General features: G+C 44.9%; 1 protein-coding gene across 1 annotated transcript in view; it reads left to right on the top strand.

The window, feature by feature from the left end:
- Window positions 1-831: 831 nt before the first annotated feature.
- LOC133452153 (uncharacterized) overlaps window positions 832-19,876 on the top strand; it is a 60,316-nt gene continuing 41,271 nt past the window's right edge. The window contains exons 1-4 of the mRNA XM_061731373.1: window positions 832-864; window positions 7,224-7,402; window positions 11,856-11,924; window positions 12,919-13,065. Of these exons, the coding sequence (XP_061587357.1) occupies window positions 832-864; window positions 7,224-7,402; window positions 11,856-11,924; window positions 12,919-13,065 (428 nt within the window). The remainder of the gene's footprint in view (window positions 865-7,223; window positions 7,403-11,855; window positions 11,925-12,918; window positions 13,066-19,876) is intronic.

Below are 19,876 nucleotides of genomic sequence, written 5' to 3'. Positions count from 1 at the left end.
TATATATATATATATATATATATATATATATATATATATATATATATATATATATATATATATATATATATATATATATATATATATATATATATATATATATATATATATATATATATATATATATATATATATAACCATATATATATATATATCAACAACAGTGATGCAGCTGTAACTCAAAGAAAAAAACGCCCCTATTATACAGAAATGTGTTGCTTTATATAATTTTACATAATGAAGCTCATAAAAAGTTCCCCGTACCGTCATCATGGATCTGACATGTAACCATGGAAACCAAAACTGTTCTGTACCAGACTTGAAATATTTAATTTAATAGTTTATTTCTGCTGTAAAGGTGAATGTTTTAACCTGCAGGTCTGGACCTGGACCCTAGTGGTCTGTAGAGGACCTGCAGGTGGATCTGGACCCTAGTGGTCTGTAGAGGACCTGCAGGTCTGGATCTGGACCCTAGTGGTCTGTAGAGGACCTGCAGGTCTGGATCTGGACCCTAGTGGTCTGTAGAGGACCTGCAGGTCTGGATCTGGACCCTAGTGGTCTGTAGAGGACCTGCAGGTCTGGATCTGGACCCTAGTGGTCTGTAGAGGACCTGCAGGTCTGGATCTGGACCCTAGTGGTCTGTAGAGGACCTGCAGGTCTGGATCTGGACCCTAGTGGTCTGTAGAGGACCTGCAGGTCTGGATCTGGACCCTAGAGGTCTGTAGAGGACCTGCAGGTCTGGATCCAAACCTGCAGGTCCTTCAGCAGTCACTTGCGTGAATGTAACCTGGACAGCGCTGGCGCTAACGGCGGCCATATTGGATTCTGAAGATGAGGGAGGCGGAGCTTCTACCACTTTCTAAGGTGGGATTCGACCTCAGGTTCCAAGTTTCATCAAGGAACTATTAAATTCTGGGTCTAACGGGTCCAACGGGTCCAGAAAGTGTTTCCAGAGTCACGACAGAAACTTATAGACTCAATTAAAGTGTGAATAAGAAACAGCTCTTTACTTTAGTTTGATAAACGAAGGCCATTCAGGGTTTGACTGCTCTGTGTGGAGTTAATGAATAATTTAGTGTTTATGGTTTTCCATCTAACTTCACCATCATTAGAAGAAACTGCAGCCAGACAAAGTTTCACCTCAACTCAGCTGGTGGTCCACTGGTGGTCCACTGTGGGTCCACTGTTGGTCCACTGGTGGTCCACTGTTGGTCCACTGTTGGTCCACTGTTGGTCCACTGGTGGTCCACTGTTGGTCCACTGGTGGTCCACTGGTGGTCCACTGGTGGTCCACTGGTGGTCCACTGTTGGTCCACTGGTGGTCCACTGGTGGTCCACTGGTGGTCCACTGGTGGTCCACTGTGGGTCCACTGTTGGTCCACTGGTGGTCCACTGTTGGTCCACTGGTGGTCCACTGGTGGTCCACTGGTGGTCCACTGGTGGTCCACTGTGGGTCCACTGTTGGTCCACTGGTGGTCCACTGGTGGTCCACTGGTGGTCCACTGGTGGTCCACTGGTGGTCCACTGGTGGTCCACTGGTGGTCCACTGGTGGTCCACTGTTGGTCCACTGTTGGTCCACTATTGGTCCACTGGTGGTCCACTGGTGGTCCACTATTGGTCCACTGGTGGTCCACTATTGGTCCACTGGTGGTCCACTATTGGTCCACTGGTGGTCCACTGGTGGTCCACTGGTGGTCCACTGGTGGTCCACTGGTGGTCCACTGGTGGTCCACTGTTGGTCCACTGTTGGTCCACTATTGGTCCACTGGTGGTCCACTGGTGGTCCACTATTGGTCCACTGGTGGTCCACTATTGGTCCACTGGTGGTCCACTGGTGGTCCACTGGTGGTCCACTGGTGGTCCACTGGTGGTCCACTGTTGGTCCACTGGTGGTCCACTATTGGTCCACTGGTGGTCCACTGGTGGTCCACTATTGGTCCACTGGTGGTCCACTATTGGTCCACTGGTGGTCCACTGGTGGTCCACTGGTGGTCCACTGGTGGTCCACTGGTGGTCCACTGGTGGTCCACTGTTGGTCCACTGTTGGTCCACTGGTGGTCCACTGGTGGTCCACTATTGGTCCACTGGTGGTCCACTGGTGGTCCACTGGTGGTCCACTGTTGGTCCACTGTTGGTCCACTGGTGGTCCACTGGTGGTCCACTATTGGTCCACTGTTGGTCCACTGGTGGTCCACTGTTGGTCCACTGGTGGTCCACTATTGGTCCACTGGTGGTCCACTGGTGGTCCACTGGTGGTCCACTGGTGGTCCACTGTTGGTCCACTGGTGGTCCACTATTGGTCCACTGGTGGTCCACTGGTGGTCCACTATTGGTCCACTGGTGGTCCACTATTGGTCCACTGGTGGTCCACTATTGGTCCACTGGTGGTCCACTGGTGGTCCACTGGTGGTCCACTGGTGGTCCACTGGTGGTCCACTGTTGGTCCACTGTTGGTCCACTGGTGGTCCACTGGTGGTCCACTGGTGGTCCACTGTTGGTCCACTGTTGGTCCACTATTGGTCCACTGGTGGTCCACTGGTGGTCCACTGGTGGTCCACTATTGGTCCACTATTGGTCCACTGGTGGTCCACTGTTGGTCCACTATTGGTCCACTGTTGGTCCACTATTGGTCCACTATTGGTCCACTATTGGTCCACTGGTGGTCCACTGGTGGTCCACTATTGGTCCACTGTTGGTCCACTATTGGTCCACTGGTGGTCCACTGGTGGTCCACTATTGGTCCACTGGTGGTCCACTGGTGGTCCACTGTGGGTCCACTGGTGGTCCACTATTGGTCCACTGGTGGTCCACTGGTGGTCCACTGGTGGTCCACTATTGGTCCACTGGTGGTCCACTGGTGGTCCACTGGTGGTCCACTGGTGGTCCACTGGTGGTCCACTGGTGGTCCACTGTGGGTCCACTGGTGGTCCACTATTGGTCCACTGGTGGTCCACTGGTGGTCCACTGGTGGTCCACTGGTGGTCCACTGGTGGTCCACTGGTGGTCCACTGTTGGTCCACTGGTGGTCCACTGGTGGTCCACTGGTGGTCCACTGTGGGTCCACTGTTGGTCCACTGGTGGTCCACTGGTGGTCCACTGGTGGTCCACTGTGGGTCCACTGGTGGTCCACTGGTGGTCCACTGGTGGTCCACTGGTGGTCCACTGTTGGTCCACTGTTGGTCCACTATTGGTCCACTGGTGGTCCACTGGTGGTCCACTATTGGTCCACTGGTGGTCCACTATTGGTCCACTGGTGGTCCACTGGTGGTCCACTGGTGGTCCACTGGTGGTCCACTGTTGGTCCACTGTTGGTCCACTGGTGGTCCACTGGTGGTCCACTGGTGGTCCACTGGTGGTCCACTATTGGTCCACTGGTGGTCCACTATTGGTCCACTGGTGGTCCACTGGTGGTCCACTATTGGTCCACTGGTGGTCCACTATTGGTCCACTGGTGGTCCACTGGTGGTCCACTGGTGGTCCACTGGTGGTCCACTGTTGGTCCACTGGTGGTCCACTATTGGTCCACTGGTGGTCCACTGGTGGTCCACTATTGGTCCACTGGTGGTCCACTGGTGGTCCACTGGTGGTCCACTGGTGGTCCACTGGTGGTCCACTGTTGGTCCACTGTTGGTCCACTATTGGTCCACTGGTGGTCCACTGGTGGTCCACTGGTGGTCCACTGTTGGTCCACTATTGGTCCACTGTTGGTCCACTATTGGTCCACTGGTGGTCCACTGGTGGTCCACTGGTGGTCCACTATTGGTCCACTATTGGTCCACTGGTGGTCCACTGTTGGTCCACTATTGGTCCACTATTGGTCCACTATTGGTCCACTGGTGGTCCACTGGTGGTCCACTATTGGTCCACTGTTGGTCCACTATTGGTCCACTGGTGGTCCACTGGTGGTCCACTATTGGTCCACTGGTGGTCCACTGGTGGTCCACTGTGGGTCCACTGGTGGTCCACTATTGGTCCACTGGTGGTCCACTGGTGGTCCACTGGTGGTCCACTGGTGGTCCACTGGTGGTCCACTGGTGGTCCACTGTTGGTCCACTGTTGGTCCACTATTGGTCCACTGGTGGTCCACTGGTGGTCCACTATTGGTCCACTGGTGGTCCACTGGTGGTCCACTGGTGGTCCACTGGTGGTCCACTGGTGGTCCACTGTTGCTCCACTGGTGGTCCACTGTTGGTCCACTGGTGGTCCACTGGTGGTCCACTATTGGTCCACTGGTGGTCCACTGTTGGTCCACTGTTGGTCCACTGTTGGTCCACTGTTGGTCCACTGGTGGTCCACTGTTGGTCCACTGTTGGTCCACTGGTGGTCCACTGGTGGTCCACTGGTGGTCCACTGGTGGTGGTGGTTTAAGGATCTTTGTTGTAACATTTTGTCTGGGTTTTGGTCAACGAAAATGAAGACAGAGTTTTTATTCCTCTTTGATATTGCATTATATATTTAATTACACTGATAAAAATATAACCTTAGCTTAACTGAAAAAAATTAGGGTAATCTGTCACACCTAATATTTTAGTGTTGACTCAGTATAAATAATTAATTTAGCTTAACTTGAAATCTTTTATTTCATATAAATTATTTTTGAATTACCGCCAGAAAATTGAAATACTGCGCGTGCGCAAATAATACTAAATTTAAATGCTTTGATCAAAATGAGAAAAAATCACTGTGTTTATCTGTTGTCAGTTTATAATATAGTAAAGTAAAAATAAGTCTCACCCATAAATATAAATTAGAAAACTTAGTTTAAATAAGCTAACTAATATTTTTCAACTATTAGAATGAGGAAAAAATAAATTAATTGGAGGACAGCGTTGGTTAACTTTTTTCAGTGTATCGTTATCGTCACATGACCAGCATTTTCCTCAGCTGATTCGTTGACGACGATATTTAGTCATTATTTTGGTCGACGAAAGCAACTTTACTCCTAACGAGTCTGTTACGTGGAAACAGTTTTGAATATGAATCTTTAAGATACACCAAGACAACCGTAGTCCCACAGGGACCAGTTCTGGGACTACGAGACAACCGTAGTCCCACAGGGACCAGTTCTGGGACTCCAGGACAACCGTAGTCCCACAGGGACCAGTTCTGGGACTCCAGGACAACCGTAGTCCCACAGGGACCAGTTCTGGGACTCCAGGACAACCGTAGTCCCACAGGGACCAGTTCTGGGGCTCCAAGACAACCGTAGTCCCACAGGGACCAGTTCTGGGGCTCTTAGACAACCGTAGTCCCACAGGGACCAGTTCTGGGGCTCCTAGACAACCGTAGTCCCACAGGGACCAGTTCTGGGGCTCCTAGACAACCGTAGTCCCACAGGGACCAGTTCTGGGGCTCCAGGACAACCGTAGTCCCACAGGGACCAGTTCTGGGACAACCGTAGTCCCACAGGGACCAGTTCTGGGGCTCCAGGACAACCGTAGTCCCACAGGGACCAGTTCTGGGGCTCCAGGACAACCGTAGTCCCACAGGGACCAGTTCTGGGACTAAAGACAACCGTAGTCCCACAGGGACCAGTTCTGGGGCTCCAGGACAACCGTAGTCCCACAGGGACCAGTTCTGGGGCTCCAGGACAACCGTAGTCCCACAGGGACCAGTTCTGGGGCTCCAGGACAACCGTAGTCCCACAGGGACCAGTTCTGGGACTAAAGACAACCGTAGTCCCACAGTGACCAGTTCTGGGGCTCCAGGACAACCGTAGTCCCACAGGGACCAGTTCTGGGGCTCCAGGACAACCGTAGTCCCACAGGGACCAGTTCTGGGGCTCCAGGACAACCGTAGTCCCACAGGGACCAGTTCTGCGTCTCCAGGACAACCGTAGTCCCACAGGGACCAGCTCTGGGGCTCCAAGACAACCGTAGTCCCACAGGGACCAGTTCTGGGTCTCAGAGACAACCGTAGTCCCACAGGGACCAGTTCTGGGTCTCAGAGACAACCGTAGTCCCACAGGGACCAGTTCTGGGTCTCAGAGACAACCGTAGTCCCACAGGGACCAGTTCTGGGTCTCAGAGACAACCGTAGTCCCACAGGGACCAGTTCTGGGGCTCCTCAATCCTGTTCCATACTCTCCACTAGGGATGGGCGGTATGGAATAAAAGATTTATCACGATAATTTCTGGCATTTATCCCGATAACGATAAAAATGACGATAAAAAAAATTCCAATTCAACTCCACCTTTGTAACTATAAATCTATCACCACATTCAGTCTTTGGAGCCAAAACACTGCTCTAAAAGATACTAAATACTATTAAACTACACCAATTACATTGAATTAATAAAAACCAATTAAATGAGTTACACCTGTACTGTAAAACTGGAATGACTCAGATCCGCCATGTTTGTTACACAAACACGTATCAACGGGAATTTATCCTTCTTTCTTTCTTTCTGGCTCATTTCTTTCTTCCTGTCATGGTTTGGTTATTTCGGACCCAAGTGCAGGAGACAGAGGTAGGCTGGAGACAGGAGTTCTCAAAACAAAAAGGATTTAATCCACAAAAGGGCAAAACAAAGCGCTGCAGAGCAGGATGAACAAAAAACCAGGATCATAAAAAGGATACGAGGAGACATGGAGGAAGACACAGTACGGACCGACAGGGCACAAAGGAATGACAAGACAAGATATACTGTGGGGATAACGAGACACAGGTGCAGACACAATCAGGGCAGATGGGACACAGGCGGGGCAAGACAGAAACTGAAGGCAGGGGGGAATGTCAACCATGACACTTCCTTTCAGGCTCATATCCTTCCTTCCTTCCTTCCTTCCTTCCTTCCTTCCTTCCTTCCTTCCTTCCTTCCTTCCTTCCTTCCTTCCTTCCTTCCTTCCTTCCTTCCTTCCTTCCTTTTTTTACGGTTTATCGTGAACGGTAAAATATCACCCATTCCTACTCTCCACCATCTTGAGGTCACAGCTTATGCAGATGATACTCAGATCTACCACGAACTCTCGTGATTAGAATCCTTTTTTTATTTTGTAATCTACATTTTAGTCTGGTTTTTATTCCTCTACGATATTGCAATATATATTTAATTATCGTTATCGTCACATGACCAGCATTTTTATTGCGTCTCGTCTCATTTTCCTGAGGTGATAAAGGTTCTTTGATGACGATATTTAGTTGTATTTTTTCTTGACGGAGCAGGTTTAGTCCGGACCAGGTTCCCGTGTCCTGCCGGTCCTTCTCCGGTCCCGACCGCAGAGCGGCCGCCGGCTGCTGCCGCGTAGAGGCCAGGAGATAAAAGTGGTGAGGACGGAGGAGGGGGACGTCCTCTCATCAGAGGGGATGTTCCAGCTCCACGGAGTGAGCTCTTCATCACTTTTAGTGTTGCCGAGGGCAACGGCAGAGACGGGGGAGCTGGATCCAGATGAGAGGGATGAGTAAGACCCTCTTCATCACCGGGTGCTGCGACCCTCATCACAACAGCCAAGCTCAGCATTATATTTGGCTTGGAGTCGTGCTGCAGTCGTGCTCTCCAACCAGCTTCAGACTGTTGGGTGGAGCCAAGTGCAAACGTTAGTGCTGCCTCCTTTAATACCACAATATTTGATATGAGCAGCAGCGTTGTGCATGAACCAGTTAGTTTCTGTGAGAACGTTGAACTGAACGCAACATATTTGCCAATAAAGAACTTGAACATGAACTTGTTAATTCAGCTTCACTGTTTAGGTCCAATTATTACGGAATACATTTCTACGGAAGAGAGGCCATGCAGGAGAAAAAATATTTGAGAGGGGAATATTTATATGTATAATATAAGAATAAAGTCGAAATTTCGCGAATAAAGTCGAAATTTCGCATTTTTTCTCAACATTTCAACTTTATTCACAAAATTTTGACTTTTTTCTCGACATTTCGTGAATAATGAAAAAAAAATCTTCCTCCTCTAAAATATTATTTGTATTTTTCTCCTGCCAGGCCCTAATACTCTTCCGCACATTTCACCAGCGGGCGGCACATTTAAAATACTGGCCGTGACGACGACTTCACACTACATTACCCACAATGCAGTGCACACTATCATAACACGGGGCACCATCTCCATGGCAACGGCGGCCCGAGCCCGGTGCATCTTTACAATGACCAGTGAAGAGAGAGACGTTGCAGACGCAGCGTCAGATGATGATCCTTATCATTATCTGCAGGAATTTTACACATCGTCTCCCAAAGAGTCCGGCGGTAAAAATCTAACCTTTCTGTGCAAATTATGTCCACCTGCGCTGAGAAAACCAGTCCGAGCGTCTGCCTCGTCCACTTCAGATTTGAAACGTCATGCAGAGTTAAAGCATCCGTCCAGTGGGAGGAAATATCTGCAAGTCCTTGATAATCAAACAAAGTGATCAGGAAAGAGCAAGAAGACCCAACAGCCCCAGACGACCCCAGTCACTGCTGCATCTTCAGGGGGAGGGATAGGAATTGATAAGATTTTTACCTATTCCAATTCCATTTTCAATTCTGTAACGATTCGTTTCTTTATCGATTCTCTTATCGATTCTCATTTGGAAAAAAGGAGAACAAACTGGTCGATTAGCAACAACTAATCAACAGTACTGGCTAACATTGTCGCTGCTGGGTTGGGAAGATTTATTCCGGACTCTGAACAGATCAAACACGCGACTTGCATTAAAAGTTATTGCATGTGTATGCAAATGCTTTTGCATGATGCTAGTGTTTCCTCCCTTTGTTGAAATGCCCACATTGCAAGTATTGCAAGTCGCCCTGTTGTCATCCTTTTTGGTAAAATGTAACCAAACTTTCAAGCGTTTATGCCGCTTTGTCGCCATGTTTTCCTGCTGGGCGCAAATGGTAACGTCATTCGCGCCCACTGGAATTGATAAGGGAATCGTTTGCAAAGAAAGGCAAACGATTTCAGGGAATTGAAACAATGGGAACCGGTTCTCAGAAAGAACCGGTTTTCGATTCCCATCCCTATTCAGGGGTTTGATTTACCTGCAACAGGGAGACACACTGATGTTTACGGAAGAGTATTAAGGTCAAGCCGGAGAAAAAAAAAGAATATTATGCACTTCGAGAAAAAAGTCAAAATGTCGATATTTATGTTGAAGTACAATTTCGAGAAAAAAGTCGAAATGTTATGAAAAAAGTTGAAATGTTGAGAAAAAAGGCGAAATTTCGACTTTATTCACGAAGTGCACAATAAAAAAAACTCTTCCCCTCTCAAATATGTTTTCTCCTGCATGGCACTGATTCTCTTCCGTAGATAATGGACGACATTGTTGGAGATTTAGAGCCCCAGAGTAAAGTTGAAAAGCCACCAGGACGATACATGATTGTATAAAGTGAACAGTTTTAGGATAGGGGGGCGTTACATTCATGCTTCTCACCTAAAAATATTGAAATGAAGTGAGTTTGAACTAGTTCAAAGTGGAAATGGTGAACTATGAACGTGAACTATTCATTTTTAAACTATGTGAACTGAACTTTGAACTAGTTCATGAGAAGTAGGAACCTGCACAACTCTGGTGAGTAGTGATAAAAACCTTCGCCCTGCAGGGGCGGCGTTGGTCTGAGACCCAACGCCATCAGAACCGTCATCACATTCTGACACGGAGGAACCAGCTCGTGACTGAGATCCATCTGCTGGGCTTGTTTGTGACAATCATTTGAAAGGCGTGTGTTTTGCAGCACAAACAGTCTGATGAAGCACTCTAATCCATAATGGGCTCTAATGATCCTGATGCCTCCATTCTGAGCGTTTAAATACGTCCCTGGTGTCTGCTAGGACGACCTGAACACTAACAGAGAGACACCAGGAACCAGCTGGAGGGACGGAGGGGACATGGGGGGGACATGTCCCCTGGTGGGGGCCGGGAACCAGGAACCAGGAACCAGGAACCAGGAACCAGGAACCAGGAAGGTTATAGCTGTGGACAGGAACTGTTTCCCGTAGAGGTCTGAAGGATCTACTTTGAAGGTCCCATAGGGGTCTGAAGGGTCTCCTGGAGAGGTCTGGAGGTCCTGTAGAGGTCTGGAGGATCACCCTTAGAGGTCTGAAGTAGTAGTAGAAATTTTATTGCAGACTCGTGGTCCATACAAAAACATAACATAAGACAAAATACATACAAAACATAAAACCTGTCCAGCAGGGACAGTTACAAATACAGGCTTTTAAGCCAATGTCTCCTGAGACAAGAGGAGTATCTGACACAGCTCTTCCCAGGGTCATTTATATTTACAATGATGCCATTCACAGACTCATCCAAACGGCGCATGAAACTGTGCATTACATTTCTAAGAACAGCTTGGAGAGTATTGACTCTTGCAGCTACAAACATCTCACTTGCACTGCACCATCTAGGCCTTTTGAGTAAGATTCTAATAGCATCATTATATACAACTTGAAGTTTGTGGAAGCTTACTTTTTTGTAGCTTGACCACAAGTGAGCAGTGTAGAGTGGTGAACAATAAGCTCTAAAGAGATGAATTTTCACAGCTTCTGAGCACATGCTGAACTTGCGTGCGAGGATGTTGGCCTGTGCGTACATCACTGTCCGTGGATATCATTATCATCATCCATGTGTTCTGTGATAAAATGGCCGAGATATTTGACCATACTACAAACATGGAGACCATTAAAAGATCATTTAAAATCAGGAAATATTTGCCCCTTGTCCTCTTTACTTCTACAGATTAAAACAACACTCTTACTGGCATTATACTTGATATCATTATCAATGCCATACTCAGTGCATACGTTGAGGAGCTGCTGGAGACCAGCGCTACTTGGGCTTAGCACCACCAGGTCATCTGCATACATCAAGTGATTTACTAGTTTATCACCCAGCATACAACCAGTTTTACAGGCATTCAAGAGTTTAGACAGATCATCCATGTATAAATTAAAAAGTATAGGAGACAAAATTCCCCCCTGTCTAACAACATTGGAGACACCGAAAGGGAGTGATACAGTATTGCCCCACTTAACTCTCACGTCCTGGTTTGCATACCAGTAGGCTAAGAGTTTTACTATGCTCCCAGGTACCCCTCTTTGAGTTAACTTTAAAAACAGCTTGTTGTGGTTGATGCGATCAAAAGCTTTTGACGCATCAATAAAGGAAATAAGGACTGATGAATTTTGCCCCCTATATCTGTTTACTATTTCCTTTAGTGCATAAATGCAAAGGTCAGTGCCATGCTTGGATTTAAATCCAAACTGGTTATCTGTTGAGTAGATATATTGATTTAATCTGTCTAACAGAATAATTTCCATCACCTTAGACACTATGCTCGCTAAAGCTGTAGGTCGGTAGTTGTCTATACTACTAATTTTACCAGTCTTGTCCTTTATAACTGGGACTAATAAAACAGAGAGCATGGAGTCAGGAAGCATGCCATGATACATAAAACCAGTAAAACACAATGCAAGGAGGGGATATGTTCTCACACTGGCATATTTAAGGTGCTCAGCATCAATGCCATCTAAGCCACTTGCTTTGTTATTAGATAAATTGTGTATTGCCTTATACACCTCCTGAGCAGTGATACCCATACAGTCCTTACTGTGGATGTTATCTACCTTATAAAATTCACTGTTAATACAGTTAAACAAAGTACTATAGTGCTGCCGCCACAACTCAGCTATATTGTGTGCACCTGGTGTTCCATCTACAGTACATGGTAAGGATGCTTTACTGTTGTTGAGAACTCTCACTTCTTTCCAAAAGTCAACAACATTCTTACTCAACACCTTCTTTGCCATGGAGTCAGCCCTCATATTTTGTTCATTTTTCTGTATAAATCGGACAGCATATTTAAACCTGGCATTGGTGAGCTTCTTATTCTCAAGCACCTGCCCTTGTCTATGTCTGCCAGCCCTGTCCCAGACCTTAAAGGCTTCCTGGGCTTGTGCATGATGCTCCGCTACAACCTCATTCCAACCAGGTTTGATGTTGTAGGTTTTACGGTGAAGGATCTACTTTAGAGGTCTGAAGGTCCCGTAGAGGTCTGAAGGATCTACTGTAGAGGTCTGAAGGTCCCGTAGAGGTCTGAAGGATCTACTTTAGAGGTCTGAAGGTCCCGTAGGGGTCTGAAGGATCTACTTTAGAGGTCTGAAGGTCCCGTAGGGGTCTGAAGGATCTACTTTAGAGGTCTGAAGGTCCCGTAGGGGTCTGAAGGATCTACTTTAGAGGTCTGAAGGATCTACTTTGAAGGTCCCGTAGGGGTCTGAAGGATCTCCCGTAGAGGTCTGAAGGTCCTGTAGAGGTCTGAAGAGGTCTGAAGACAACATATTTAATGTTCAAACTGATAAACTTAATTGTTTTTTGCCAAATAATAATTAACTTAGAATTTCATGGCTACAACACGTCCAGTAGAAGTTGGGAAAGGTGGCAAATAATACTGAGAAAGCTGAGAAAAGTGTGTTTTCTTACCACCAAATGGGTAAGAAAACTTCAGAAAACCACTGTCAGTAAATACAGTTCATCACTACATCAGTAAGTGTGGGTTAAAACTCTACCATGCAAAGTAAAAGCTGTTTATGAACAACATCCAGAAACGCCGCCGGGTTATCTGGGCCCGAGCTCATGTAAAATGGACTGATGCACAATGGAAAAGTGTTCTGTGGTCTGATGAGTCCACTTTTCAAATAGTTTTTGGAAACACTGGACGTCGTGTCCTCCGGACCAAAGAGGAAGCGGAAGCAAAATGTTTGAATGTTATTAAAAGGAAAGGTGATGTAACGAAGTGGTAAACATGCCCTTTCCCAACTTCTACTGCACGTGTTGCAGCAAGTTTATGAGTTTGAGCATTAAATATGTTGTCTTTGTAGTGTATTCAATTGAATATGGGTTGAAAAGGATTGTCAAATCATGTATTTAGTTTTTATTTACATTTTACACAATTTCCCAACTTCAACCAAATCCGGTTTGTACTTTAGAGGTCTGAAGTTAGGAGCTCTGGACGTCTCTGCTTCAACTGTCCAGCTGGACCTGGATGAAGGAGGACAGTTGGACGTCAACCCCGGACCTGTGACGGTTGGTGGAGACCAGGAGACCAGGATCCCCCGGGTTCCTGACCCCGGACCGTAGGAGCCCGTTACCGTGGTTCAGGTCTGAGCTGCTAACGCTCAAAGTGCTGGACAGAAAATTGTCTGAAAGGGTTTTTTTTTTTCCTGCTGATAAGTGAAGCTAATTAAATGTGCAAACATCAGGTGTGTGTTTGGGTGCGTGTAGCAACGGTGTGCTGTGTGTGTCCAGGTTTAATTAAATGAGCTGCCACCCCCGTGGAGGAGTTATTACGGAGGTGACGGAGGCCTCCCGGACAGTGACTGAACACACACAGCGTTCATTTAGTGTGTCTCCGTTCGGCTAGCCTGAGCGCGGGTGTGTGCGCGAGCGGCTAATGACGCCTCCAGGTGTAGCTCCATATCCGTCTGGCGTTTTATTAGACCCTGACTGCAAGGAGTAATTAACTTCCTGCCGAGAACATGTTTGCTCCTGCGTGGATGTTATAAAGGAAGATATTAGCACGTCGAGGTCACATTCACTTTTCCATTCAAGAGGCCGCAGAAATCCTTGATGGGCGTCTGATGTGCCAGAAAATCCCCCGACATCCGTGTAAAACACATTATCAGCACCACATTATGCTCGTTTCACATTTTAACTGTGTTTTGGACGGCAGTTGGATCAAATACTTCTGGTCTGAAGGGAAAGACCACAATAAGAGGTTGTTATAGGGGTATTGGTGTAGCAGCTAAAAGAGTTCCACCATATATGTGTAGATGTATGTATGTATGTATGTATATTATATATATATATATTGGGGTTTGGATTTTTTAGCCTCCGATCACTTGAGTTTGAGTTTCTGCCGATCCCGATTTTTCACTTTTTTATCATCACTTTTTTTGGCTCCCGATACATTTCCGATACGTTTTCCCGATCAGATACATTTTGGCAATGAATTAAGTAAAAAAGTAAAGTACAAAAAGTAAAGTAAATTAAGTAAAAACATGTATTGTCCATTCTCTCCAACATGGACATGTATTTCTTTTCACTGACTGCATCATTGGATCAAAACAAAGCTTATCAGCTCTGGTGCCACAAAATGTAGAAACATGAAATTTTAAACTAAAACAAAAAGCGCAGAATAGTGCAATCACAAAAATAAATCAATTTCACTTCAAAAGGAGGTAGTTTACCTACTAGGTTCAAAAGTTGAATGACATCCAGTCAAACTCACAATAAGAAAATTAAAATACATTTTGGCTTAACCTTAGTGCAGAATTCTCAACAGCATGAAGTGAATAGCAGCAGATATTCATCCCAGCTGTTATAGTTTTCTGTCACTGTGTTGTAATGATGTCACGCAGAGCAAAGGACAGTTTAAGATTAAGATTCCCAGAATATTCTAATTTTTTGAGATAGGATATTTGAGTTTTCTTAAACTGTAAGCCATGATCAACAATATTAAAATAATAAAGGCTTGCAATATTTCAGTTGATTTGTAATGAATCCAGAATGGATGACATTTTTGCATTACAGAAAATAAAGAACTTAAAGCTGGGCATACACTGTGCGATATTTTAAATCGATTGATTCAGCCCCATCTCAAACTGCACGACTAGATCACGGAGTTCAAAAGTTCAGAGCCCACGATTTATGGTCTCACACTGTACGACCCGATGCTCTGATGCTCCGTCTGCTCACACTATACGATCATAATCGTCCCGTCGGACCTCTGTTACTGGAACTCAAGGCCGGTTTTGGGGCAGGGGTGGGCTGTGTCCACCCAAACGTACGTCCTGCCCACCCGATCAAAGGTTATGGGAATCCTTTATTTTTTTATAATTTTATATATACATATTAAAAAAATCCCAAAATATCTGTACCGTTTCGTCGTGAGGTGTTACTCTCTCGTCGTTACCCCACGTTTACTGCACGAGGCACGAGCAACGATTGGGTCGAAACCGGCCCCGATCAAAAAAAAGTCGCACGACTGGAAAATCGGCTCAAATCGAGCCGATAATCGCACAGTGTCTGCCCGGCTTTATCACAATATTCTAATTTTCTGAGACAGTCCTGTATATACTGAAAATAGATAACCCGGCAGCGTTTCTGGATGTTGTTCATAAACGGCTTTTGCTTTGCATGGTAGAGTTTTAACCTGCACTTACTGATGTAGTGACCAACTGTATTTACTGACAATGGTTTTCTACAGTGTTTTCCTGAGCCCATTTGGTGAAATCCTTTACACACTCATGTGGGTTTTTAAGGCAGTGCCGTCTGAGGGGTCGAAGGTCACGGTCTTCAGTCTTGGTTTCCGGCCGTGGCGCTTACGTGCAGTGATTTCACCAGATTCTCTGAACCTTTTGATGATATTATGGACCGTAGATGTTGAAATCCCTAAATTCCTTGCAATTTTGCTTTGAGAAATGTTCTTAAACTGTTCAACTATTTTCTCACGCAGTTGTGGACAAAGTGGTGACCCTCGCCCCATCCTGGCTTGTGAATGACTGAGCATGTTTGGGGAGGCTCCTTTTATACCCAATCATGGAACCCACCTGTTCCCAATCAGCCTGGTCACATGTGGGATGTTCCTAATAGGTGTTTGATGAGCTTTTCTCAGCTTTCTCAGGATTTTTTGCCACCTTTCCCAACTTCTACTGGACGTGTTGCAGCCATGAAATTCTAAGTTAATTATTATTTGGCAAAAAACAATGAAGTTTATCAGTTTGAACATTAAATATGTTGTCTTTGTAGTGTATTCAATTGAATATAGGTTGAAAAGGTGGACAGGAATCTGGAGGAATATTTCATACAAGTGCTTGAGAATGTTTCATCAAACAACAAATACTTTGTGAGCCAGAAACATTCATGGAGCCACTTGTTCCCACAGAGAAAGCAACACAAATATTTTTTAAATGCCAAAAGACTCAGGTATTAATCATCAGGACGAGAATGTCAGGTCCATTTTTAGACCTGCTGTGCTGCTTTCTGCACACGGACCTGCCGGAGCAGCGCGTGTCTGATCCTGGGAGGGTGAGCGGTTCAGACAGGCCCCTGAGGCCCCGGGCCATGAGGACCCGGCCCTGCTCACGGGGGCCGGTCTGCAGGAGCCCCCCCACATCTGTCAGTGCAGGAGCCCCCCCCACATCTGTCAGTGCAGGAGCCCCCCCACATCTGTCAGTGCAGGCGTCACACTGCAGCCGTCAGCAAACTCAGACAGGAAACACCGGGACGTTTGAGTCCCAGCACTAAGGCCACAGTGAGTGCGTTTACATGGGAAGTTTAATTCCTCTTTAATTCAGAATTAAAATTAAATCAGATTTAAAATGAGTAAAAATTACCATGTAAACACCTAATTCCAAATGAAAATGGCCATTCCGAATTAAACTTAATTCCGAAGTAAGTGGCTGGTTTATTCCGATTTTAAATCCCAATAGAATAATTCCGCGATCATGTATACACTCATTCCTCTTTAAATTAATTCCGGTCTTTCTTTCTGCTCGTTCCCTCGCCCGTCTGTCTCCATGACACTTATATTCCATGCTGGGCTTGTTTTCTAAACAAAGTTTCAAGATGCAGCAGCAGTAAACGGTGGTCAAGAGCAGAGACCATTTATTTAATAAATAGCTTGGAGCTTCTCTCCTCTGTGGGGTTGCTGGTGGCCTGGGTTCCGGGATCTTCCGTGTCGGCCCCTGGTCTCGCGGGTGGCGGGTTTGCCCCCCCCCCCCCCTCCTCCCCCACTATAGATACATATATATATATATATATATATATATATATATATATATATATATATATATATATATATATATATATATATATATATATATATATATATATATATATATATATATATATATATATTCATACATGCACACACACACACACTTAGCCACACATACATATACACACTCACACACACACACACACACACACACACACACACACACACACACACACACACACACACACACACACACACATACAGCCACTCAGTCATATACATATACACACACACATACACACACATAGCCACACACACACATATACAGCCACACAAACATATACATACACACACATACACACACAAACACATACACACACACACACACACACACACACACACACACACACACACACACACACACACACATACACATAGCCACACAGACATGTACATACACATGCATGTATACACACACACACACACACACACACACACACACACACTCACGCACACATACACATATATATATTCATACACACACACACACTTAGCCACACATACATATACACGCTCATACACACATACATCCACTCAGTCATATACATATACACACACACATACACACACACACACACACACACACACACACATAGCCACACAGACATGTACATACACACACACACACACACACACACACACACACACACACACATAGCCACACAGACATGTACATACACACGCATGTATACACACACATACACATACACACACACATAGTCATATATTCGTTTTGTGGTTTTTGTTGCAGATTTCCAGTGCTTGACGTGAGGCCTCCGTGTGTTCTTGCTTCCTGGATTGGCAGTGGATGTCACCATATGTGGAGTCGAATGTCTGACTCAACCCTAAAAACAGCTCCTACAACAAGATGAGCTGCTGTTCCCCCTCAATCATCAGATGAGTCCAGTCTTTTCTGACAGGCAGATTCCAGTCCGTCCTCCCCTATTACAACCAACACCGGGGCCCCAGGGGAGTGTTATTTCTGCTGTTCTGTTCATCTTTTACACAAATGTATGTAAACTAGGGCTGTCAGTTTAGCACGTTAATTAGACCAATTAATTACACTGCTAATTAACGCGTTGTGAAAATTAACTAAGTCATTAATGATGAGTGGCAAAATGGGCGAGTATTTGAAATTTGGGCCATTGAGGGACCCGTAGGCCACTCAGATCTTTGCTGGGGCCTTTGAACGGCTAGTTTATGTATAAAAATAAAGAAGACGGGACTATCAACAGGAACGCGGTGATTTGTACATTTTGGAAAAAAGAATTTTCCTATAACTAACTAACTAACTAACTGACTAACCCCTGATGACCTGATCATCTCCAGACCTGCGTCTTGGTTTTCTGCAGCTTTTAAGGAGCCTGTGCTCGAACCAGGCAGCTTTTGTAGTAATATTAGACCTGAATAAAATTTTATCAATGCATTTGATCGGTGTTTGAATTATATTAGAGTCTCCTGGTGAGACGGTTATATATGTATATGTATGTATATATGTATGTCCTTGTTCTTATTCATAATTTGAGCGAGTGGGGCGCATTTAGAAGTTAAACAACAGAGGCCCCAGAATTGAACCTTGAGGAACTCCACGTGTTATTTTTGTTAACTCAGATTTGTACCTAAAGACAAAAAAAATCACAAAAAATACAAAAAATTAGGTCTTGAGAGATAATGGCAGTAAATCCAGGATATCCATAAAAGCAGAGCCTGACGGACATATTCGACGATGTGGTTCATCTTGGGGGGTTTTATTTAAACTAAGTTGTGACTTCCTGCTTGTGGTCATCTCTTCCAGATGTCAGATACCCAACACCTTCTGTTTGAAGAAAGTGGCTCCCGGTTCATAGGTAGGTGGGTTGCAGGGTCTAAACCCGTAACAGGTAAATGTTCGTCCTAAATGTTCGTCCTAGATCAGATGTTAAAGGAGTAAAGTTGCTTTAGTCAACGAAAATTATGAGTAAATATCGTCGTCAATTAACCTTAATCACCTGAGGCAAAACGAGACGCAACGAAAATGCTGGTCATGTGACGATAACGATAATTAAATATATAATGCAATATCGTAGAGGAATAAAAACCAAACTAAAATGTTGATTACAAAATAAAAACTCGGCTAAAATGTGTCTTCATTTTCGTTGACCAAAACGAGACCAAATGTTCTACCAAAGATCATTAATGTGCAGGTTTTCATTAGTTTCCTCTTGTTTAGTCTTTAAACCAGTTTAGTCGTTAGATCTTTGGATCCACTTTCCTACAAAGATGTGGAAAAGAAAACCCAATGTATCGTCGGAAAAGAAAACGATGGGGAGAAATGTGGAAAAATAAATATGTTGTAAACTCAAATTAGAGTCTTCTTCTGTATCTGGAATGAATGTATTCTTGAGTCTATAAGGTAACAATAATATAATAATAAGATAACCTTGTTTGAATTGTAAAATGGGTTTGGCTAAATACAATCTTTGACTAAAACTAGACTAAAATGGACAATTCAGACTAAAATAAGGCTAAAATGCTGGAGCCGCAAAAAATGAAAAGTCTTGTATCAGCCTTAGAATGAAGGCAACACATGCTGCATGTTTCTATATTAGTTATAACTGGGGGAAGATTTTTTTTTCATTATGCACTTCGAGAAAAAAGTCGAAATGTCGAGAAAAAAGTCTAAATGTCGAGATTAATGTTGAAGTACAATTTTGAGAAAAAAGTTGAAATGTTGAGAAAAAAGTCGAAATGTCGAGAAAAAGTCAAAATTTTGAGAAAAAGGACGAAATGTCGAGAAGGAAAGGAAAAAGGAAGAAAAAAAAGAAGAAAAAAAAGAAAAAAAACAAGAAAAAAAGGAAAAAAACAAGAAAAAAATAGAAAAAAGAAAAAGGAAAAAAAAGAGAAAAAAAAGGAAAAAAAGAAGAAAAAAAGGAAAAAAAAGGTCAAACATTTTTGAAAAAGCTCCAGGAGCCACTAGGGCGGCGCTAAAGAGCCGCATGCGGCTCTAGAGCCGCGGGTTGCCGACCCCTGGACTAGACTAAAACTAGAATTGAAACAGACTCACAACAACAACACTAGTGAGGAGTCTTCAGTGCTCGTGATCGATAACTGTTCCTCCAGTTTCTTTC

The sequence above is a fragment of the Cololabis saira genome, chromosome 10, assembly GCF_033807715.1.
Source record: "Cololabis saira isolate AMF1-May2022 chromosome 10, fColSai1.1, whole genome shotgun sequence".
In the NCBI taxonomy this organism is placed as follows: domain Eukaryota; kingdom Metazoa; phylum Chordata; class Actinopteri; order Beloniformes; family Belonidae; genus Cololabis; species Cololabis saira.
Note: the sequence above shows the minus strand (reverse complement) of the source record. Positions and strands in the feature narration are given on the sequence as shown.